The sequence below is a fragment of the Macrobrachium rosenbergii genome, chromosome 40 (assembly GCF_040412425.1).
Source record: "Macrobrachium rosenbergii isolate ZJJX-2024 chromosome 40, ASM4041242v1, whole genome shotgun sequence".
Taxonomy (NCBI): domain Eukaryota; kingdom Metazoa; phylum Arthropoda; class Malacostraca; order Decapoda; family Palaemonidae; genus Macrobrachium; species Macrobrachium rosenbergii.
The window spans coordinates 23,290,088-23,298,878 of NC_089780.1; the positions used below are offsets into that span (position 1 = coordinate 23,290,088).

The window sequence follows — 8,791 nt, forward strand, 5'->3', positions numbered from 1 at the left end:
ATTTTGCTCTCTAGAATAGCTATGTCAATTCTTGGAAACAGTAATTTGGAATGGATAGATTATAAAGTATGAAAGCTCAAAACAAGGAACAGATAATGTGAGGAAATATGTATTTTACAGACATTCCATTAAGTAACTGTCCTTGAGAGGACCTGAAAAACAAGAAATTCATAAAAATAAAGCAATGTGTACTGAACCTAACAGTCTACTCACCCATCAGTGAACTGCAGGCTTTAATGGGTTGGTGATCTATTCTTCCTAGACCACAGGAGGAAGGAAAACAAGAGAAAAAGTGATGATGAAAGCAGGCTAATCATATGATTGCCAACTAATCAATACAGCAAATTTTTAAAGTAATTTTTATTTTTCATAACATACAAACCTGAAGGGGATTTAGCTTGCATCCACAAGCTAAATCCCTATGTAAAAACAGAAGGTTTGTATTTTTGTAGGAAGAAATTGGCCTTATCAGCAATTGTACCCATAAAACAAATTGTAACTACCTTTACAGAAAACAGAGCAAAAGTTGATTGGTACCTTCAACAATTTGTATACAACACATGACCTGCAGGCTTTGACCAATGAGATGTGCTTGGCCAAAGGTTTTGCAATACGAATATCTTCCTTTTCCACTTTAATGACCCTTGACCTGTCAACTCAGTAGTTTCCTCTCCAGAAACATCATCAGAAAGTGGAACAAACATTGAACCGTTGAACTGGTTCATTCTCAAATTTAAAATGCAGTCCTATAAATCCTACCAGTTGATAAAGGTACTATGTAAGTCTCCTCTTCATTTTAGTCTTAAGGACTGTTCTTCACAATATTTTCAGCAAACATAGTATATAAGCCCATATAGTATATAAGTTTTGCACACAGGAAAACTAGTGAATGCATCATTAACATGTCTCATTACAAAAAAACTAAAAGTCATTGAACACAAAAACACTACAACCATTTGATGGTTGCAGAATATGAAAGGATGAAAGCTAAAAAAAAACAAAGATCAACACTAAGTAACTAAATATAATTCTTCTCATATCAGAGATTAGCAAAACATTGAAGGAATGGTGGAGTGACCGAAGCAGATAACCTCCTCCAGAGTAGCCTAACATCACCAAATACAAATGGTAATACCAAGTTTACTTATTTTTGTTAATTCTGAATACTTTAATTTCCTAATCTTTGGCAGATAAAAGCACATAAGGTTTGTACTTATTTAGGAACACTGCACTTTAAGTAGATATTGGATCAGAACAATTTCCATCCAATAACTCGGACTTTTTTGGTTTTATGTCTCTTTCATATGGAAATGAGGAAGCATCTTCACACTTAACAAAAACAGAACCAATTTCCGACGATGTAACCTCATCTTCACTCTGAGAGTCATTCTTCAATTTAGGGATGGTTCCTGCCTCTGAGCTTAAAGGATCCTTCTCAAAAGATTCCCCTTCACTTGCTTTGGGTATGAACGGATCATCCTCCTCTTTAAAAATCATTTCAAAGTTGTTCTGGGGTTCTCCAATCACAATTGAGTCTTTGACAAAACACATTTCCTGACCTTTGTGCTTTTTCATATGCATACGAAGAATATTTCTTTTGCTGTACGATTTCCCACATAACTCGCACAAAAATGGTCTTTCTCCAGTGTGCTTTCTCATGTGAACTTTAACATCACCTTTTTGAGTAAATTTCCTTCCACATTCTTTACAAGAGTATGGTTTCTCACCTGCATGAATTCTCATATGAACGTTAAGGTTTCCTTTTCGACTGAAGTATTTGCCACATTCTACACATGCATATGGCTTGTCTCCAGTGTGAGTTCTCATGTGCACTTTCAGATCACACTTTTGGCAAAACACTTTCTCACACACTGTACAAGTGAACGGCTTTTCACCCGAGTGACCTTTCAAATGCACTTCAAGATTCCCCTTCCACTTGAATCCTTTTCCACACTCCTGACATATAAATGGTTTTTCTTCTGAATGAACTCTCATATGCTCCATAAGATGAATTTTTTGGTTGAAACCTCTATTACATTCTTTGCAGTAAAATAAATCATCGCCAGTATGTATTTTCATGTGTAATTTCAAGTTCTCTTTTCTAACAAAGTTTTTATGGCATTCTGTACAAGTAAAGGGCTTTTCACCGGTATGAGTTCTGAAATGTGCTATAAGATGTACTTTTCGAGTAAAACGTTTCTCGCAAATGTCACACGCAAACGGCTTGTCCCCCGTATGAATTCTCATGTGCCTAATGAGATGCGGCTGCTGATTGAATCCAATACCACATTCTGTGCAAATGAATGGCTTTTCTCCTGCATGAGTTCTCATATGCAAATCAAGTTCTTCACTCTGCGTAAACACCTTCTTACATTCTGTACAATGGAATACTTCCACTCCAACATGAGTTGCCATGTGTCTATTAAGATTACCTTTTTTCGTATATATTTTTCCACATAAAGTGCACACAAACTCTTCTATTGGATGTAATGCTAGCATCTTAGATGTATCGTCTACTGGATGTAATCTCAAAATCTTTGTGGTCTCTTTTTCTTGATGCAATCCCAGCATCTTTGTGGTTTCTTCAACTTGTTGTAATGCCAGCATCTTTACAGTCAATATTTGAGCAGCAGCTGCATTTAAAGACTACTCTTACCAAACATACTCAGTTATACAAAAATATGCTGGCCATACAATGATAACAACATTAATATGCTGGCCATCCAATGATAGCAAAGTTAATACTTATTGTCATAAATCCCTGGCCTAGCAAATACTGTATGTGATATTTTCAAAATTGTTAAATACTTTGTGCAACTTAACAACATCTTCCCAGTAATGATGAAGATATCCATTTCAAAATGAAAAAAAAAAAAAGAAACTTTTTTCACATGAAATGAGTCTCCACTAGATCATCCTGTACACAAACAGATGAACAAATTATACTTTGAAGTTAATAACATCAACAAGTAAAAGCTGAATTATTAAACACTGCAAATACGAAGTACATTATGAATTACTGCAAAACCAGTCTTCATTCACACATAAATCCCCCCCAAACAAGCAACTGTATCACTGATAATCACTAAACATAAACAATGGTAATTATCCAGTGCTCTATGTTATGCCCACACTACTTATCAAAAGTGCAAGGCTGTTCAACCAAAAGATAAAATGTCAAAAAATTAGAAGAAAATATGTCTAGTTTAAATAAAGTATAGCGTCATCAAAAAATACAACAGTAAGTTCTAATACTGAAGGATGATTACCTCGACCTTTTATTTTAATTTATCCAATGAATGGATAGTAACAGTTATTAGTCATGAAAGTAAATACTGTATCTCAGATTACGTATTTGAATCTAAAAGCTGCATAACACACTCCCCCAACATGAACATATCACAGAACATTGACTGCGCCAAACCTTTAGATGAAGTGAACACATAAAATAAAAAATTCTGAATCAAAGGTTCAACTGCAAGTCTTTTTGGCTACTAAGATGCCAGTCTATGAACTATTTGCTATAGGGTGACAATTTGGTTCCGCCTTCAGCTCTTGAATTTTTCTGTGCACCGTCTCTGTTGGAAAGAATTTGAAAGATCAACTACCATACATACTGTTACCAACCACTACATATCAACACAAAAAATACATTTAAACACCAAGAAAAAGTTTTCGTATGTTTTCCAGTGACTCATTTACCAATTTAGTAGTGAATGAACCAAAGAATGAGCCATTCAGTAGAATTTCATTCAATACAGTACTGCCTCACATATTAGTAGAATCTAGGGCAGAGTATCTATAAATATAAGCTTTAAAATCAAAGCAGACAGAATGTTTTTTATGGAATAGATGTAGCTCAATAAAGGACATAGTATAAGTATACAATACACACATTCAGTTTCCAGTTTTTAGGCATTTTTGTGAATTATGTACTATGACCCTCATTCCATCCTTTAGATTTTACACACAAAAGAAATCTTAAACTATCAATTAATATAAATCAATAAACATTATGAGAACAGAATGTCTATAATAATTTAATTTCTTCAATACAAACCCATCACCAGCTTACCATCTCTTCATAATTTGTGAAAAACTTATGGGATAAAATCAATAATGGCATCATAAAAGAATGCAAAGTTTTACAAAAGCTTCAGACAACTTAAGTAAGGATTTGAGAATTGTAATGTGAAAATTAAAATTAATATTTATATTAATATACCAATAGCTTTTACTAATTATCATAACTTCCACTTACATATATTTATTTGAAGAGGGAAAATCAGCTAATACATAAAAATGCTACCTGAAGAACATGATTCACAGAGAAGTATGATGTGTCATGCCAAAAGACTAAATATAAACCATCAACATCATCACCTCTAATCCCTTAAGACACAAAAGGTCTCTGCAGAATGTTGCCTCTCCTATCTTATCTGTGACGACATTTCCACTTATATCCACTTACCTCCAGTGGCCCTCCTGCCCTCCTCACTGTTCTCATCTACAGAGGTTCAAGACTTCCAATTCTTCTGGTACCTAAACAAATAAAAATAAGCATTCTCATTAACAGCCATAAAAAGAAATTTAATTCACTGTCGATACAAACATATAACATACTTGTGTAAAATATTGGAGATAACATTTGTGTTCTCACTGTCAATTGACTGAGGATTCTTGATTCTGACTTCAAAACAGCCTTAAGACAGGCTAATAACTACAGAGAGTCTATGCCTAGGCCCCTGAGTTTTACCTCTGACTGGCCTAACCTTTAGGTTAGATGACGATGACTGTAAGAAGATATTTAGAGGAGAAGGGTTAAAAGAATGAGTGTCAAGATATACATACGAGACTGAGGAAGTAGCAATGGTACAGACATCAGGCTTAACTTGGTATGCTGTGACTGAGGTTGCTTAAGCTTAAGTTAGGGTAGATCGAGTTAGCCTGCGCTAACTTGTGCTGAATGAGGTTAGGCTGTTATAATTAACAGCACTCCTTAGGCTAAGGCTGACATCCCAAATGTGTATGCTTCTTCATGTTTATGCAATATTCTCCAATCTGACATGTCTGTCCTGGGCTAGGATATGACCACTGAGACCATATATTGCTTTAGCTTAGTCTACAGCCAGGTGATGGCGTATGCTACCTTATCGGCCTTATCAACAAAAAACTAATAAAACAAAAAACTATAAGCTTCACCTGATATTGTATGATCTGCCGGAGCCCCTCCCTGACTGGGGAAGGGGGTTATAAGTATGTTATTGCTAAAAATGGTGCTAAACACTTAATACTACCTAACCCAAATTTCCCTTAGCCTAACCTTACATAGGGCATTATGCCGTCTTTGCTAAGGGCCTCGTCTCCAAATCTGCCATAACCTAACCTAACCTAGAACACTGTGTCCTACTTTCGCCGGGGGAGTGTGGCTTCGCCCCCTTTTCCTATAAAGAATTTCCGATATTACTGGCCATGTATGAGATAGCAATCACCAAACTGCCTTTAGTTAATTTAAAATCAATCCATGCTTCACACACCCTAAGCTACCGAAGTCCTACTAGCCCAGGCCTAATGCCGGTGGAGGGGGGGCGGGGCTTGCGGTACGCAAGCCTATAAAATCTAAATCTATAAACTAATAGATAGCCTAGTCTAAATCCCTTCCTTATTGTTTAATTCAACAAAAATGCAATTAAAATAAGTAAGATATGCACTTATCAATGACGGATATACCTCTTAAAATACGTGTCCACCTTTAGGTAAACAAATTGTGGGACGTCGATGAGATTTGACAGATTGTTTACATCGGAGAAGGTGGAGGGAGGCAGACGATCCGAATTGTCCTGACCAATGATATATATACATTCGTAAATAAGATACATGTACTACGTGATTATTCACGGCTGCCATGTTTGATTATGTTTTTTTAAAACGGGGGATCTGGCTGGATCAAGGTAAAACATAATGCTCATGAACTTCTGAAACTGCCTTAAGATAGCTTAGCTTATCATTAACTGCAGGAAAGACACCCAAGCTATATGACTGCGTATGGATGCCATGTTGGATTCTCGCCTTAAACATGAAAGCTGAACGGTTATGGTGATATATATTGCTGATTGATTACTGAAATTTCCCTAAGACATTAACTACCTTTATAACAGTACTGCTTTCCATTAACGACAAGAAATATTCAGTTTACCCACTTACGCATAGTTTTCAGATACATTCGAAGAAACTTATTTCATACTCCCAGTTGCTTATCGAATCCATATTATCATCATTTAAAACACACGATATTAGTTTACTTTACTCTTGAAAGAGTTGATATTTTCAATCCTTCTGATATCATGGTGTAGTTTATTATACAATCTGGTGTCTCTAAGATGTACATTCGATGTGCATCCTGGCCCAGGTAACTTGAAACCATTTGTACCTAGTCTTTTGTCGACACCATTTGCTGACTATTAACGTGTGCAGCAAATCTCTTGAACACTTTGGACATCCAGACTTGATAGTTTGATGAGTCATAGCCAGTATTTTAAACATTACTACAGCTTTAAAAAGTGGCTGGTGTAGCGCAAACACCACAGAGCCAATCCTACCCCAAAGTGCAACACTTTTTATTAATATTGCCGTTCTACTTAGCATAATTTGCAGTTTCACATAGTAAGTAGTTTAGGTAGATTATGACAGTTATACTAATCCAATTTAAGTTAGACAACAAATCACAAGTATCTTAATAGAACACTCATGAAGATATACCATAATTAAGGCAAAATCTTCAATACGATATCCGGTAACTCATGCAACATTATTGATTTGAGCATTGACAAAATAAACTTCAGTCTGGTAACACATGAGTCACTGACTTAATCAGTATTCTAGCTGAGATAACGATTTACATTCGCATGAATGTCACCAAATCTCCACGGATTTTTGGTGTGAGTCTGACAAAGGTACCATTTATATGTCTCTTAAATGCTTGGCTAGCAAATAATCAAAAGAAGAAAGGGATAACCCCAGTGAATGACCTTTAAGGTCAGGTTAAGAGTTGAGTCAAGAGGGGAAAGACCCTGCCCCACCGATTAATGTGGTTAGGTGTCATAAGTTAGGTAGGCTGATTTTCAATTGTCTCGCCTGCTTAAAACCTCAAATTTCTAACTAGTTGTCTTTTTATCGTTAGATATGTGGAAAATGAATGTTAAATTCGATCGTTAAATATATAACTATCAGGTAATTCGTATTTAACCAGTTTTAGAGTGAGCACTTATACCGTATATATTGACAAAAATCAACCATCACTGCCTGTGAGGCCTTTGCACAAAACTAAATAATACTAAACTCTACAGCGCTTTCATTGCTTATCATTAGCAAGTGCTAATTTTTTTAACAGAGCTAACGGTCACCTCGTATGACTGAGAATCATAACAAAGTTCACTGTGAGTAAAGTTCACTGCATACGCGTTATTCATGTTATGAATGAAAATGAGTACTGTTTTCTTCTGCAAAATGCGTGAGTAAATCACGAAAGAGGTGGTATCACGGTATCGCTGCTGTGGTTTATGCTTGGATACGTTGAAATAAACCACAAAAGGACTCACGTTACTCAAGGATTTGTTGCCATTATAACGCAAATCACACACACAAACTCACTCATGCACGGTATACGCAAACACACACGTACATAAGCTGTTCCTTTAAAATTCTTCTGATATTTTGCAAAATCCAACTTAGACCTGAACGCGTACCTTGGTTATAAACTCTCTAGACTCACAGTTACAATCCTCTCATGATTACCGTTAATGGTTCACGCAAAACATTCGCAACGGAAATTTGGTCGCTATTAATATATATTGTTCCTCAGAGGTTTACTCTGTCTGGTTCTCAAATGCATTATACTTTGTATTAAATAAAGAATGTTATTACTTGGGGATCACTGAAAGGAGATTATGTCATTGTTTCAGACTGGAGTCTTTGTGAACAGGCACCTTTTTTTCCCTAGTGCAAAAGACAATAAGTTGACCAACCTATTGTTTGGTGATGCTATTAAAAAAAAAAAGAACAGAATCAGGAAAGACTTCCAAAGCTTGAAAGCAGAGGGCGCTTGAATAGGCCTATAGGACTACTTTTGAATTTCTTTCTAGCTGAAACCGCTTTTGTTGGAAGTAATGAGATTTATCATCTAAGCTCTCTATATAAACATAAATGTATTTTGTTAAAAGAATGCACGTGAATGGACTTTATTAAATGGAATTAAATAACCATTAATTGTTATTTTAAGCTTGGAAGAAGAGTTAGATACCATATTTTCCAATTAACTTTAAAATGACAAAAGAAAACAACATAGTAAGGAGATTGTCATACGGAAAACCTATGACGTAATGAAGGAAACCTCTAATGTGCATTGCAGATGGTAAGCCTTGAGGTGTTAAAGATAAGGTTACACACTGAACGGAAACCAAATTAACGTAAGAATTGACCAGTACATCTTAACTGTTATGATTTGGGACAAAAAGAATTTTGCTTAATGACCTGGAAATAATAAATGATTGAACGGAAGTGTTATGTAAGTGGCCCACCCCCAAATTGCACTGCCGAAGGTGATAATTCAGAAACGGCTTCAAGGGTACAATGAAATTACAGCAGGTGTTATCTTCCGCCAATGACTCATAAGCAAAAAAAGGCCTTCTCCTCTCTCTCTCTCTCTCTCTCTCTCTCTCTCTCTCTCTCTCTCTCTCTCTCTCTCTCTCTCTCTCTCTCTCTCTCTCTCTCTCTCTCTCTCAACCTTTCCTTT

At 35.9% G+C, this 8,791-nt stretch overlaps 1 protein-coding gene across 1 annotated transcript; it reads right to left on the reverse strand.

Moving 5' to 3' along the window:
- Positions 1–1,006: 1,006 nt before the first annotated feature.
- Positions 1,007–5,857, reverse strand: LOC136826238 (gastrula zinc finger protein XlCGF57.1-like). Its single transcript, XM_067083338.1, has 3 exons — positions 5,731–5,857; positions 4,472–4,542; positions 1,007–3,578 (listed from the first exon to the last, which is right to left on the reverse strand). Exon 3 carries the CDS (start codon positions 2,605–2,607, stop codon positions 1,234–1,236), a length of 1,374 nt encoding a protein of 457 aa, XP_066939439.1. The 5' UTR covers positions 2,608–3,578; positions 4,472–4,542; positions 5,731–5,857; the 3' UTR covers positions 1,007–1,233.
- Positions 5,858–8,791: the final 2,934 nt, after the last annotated feature.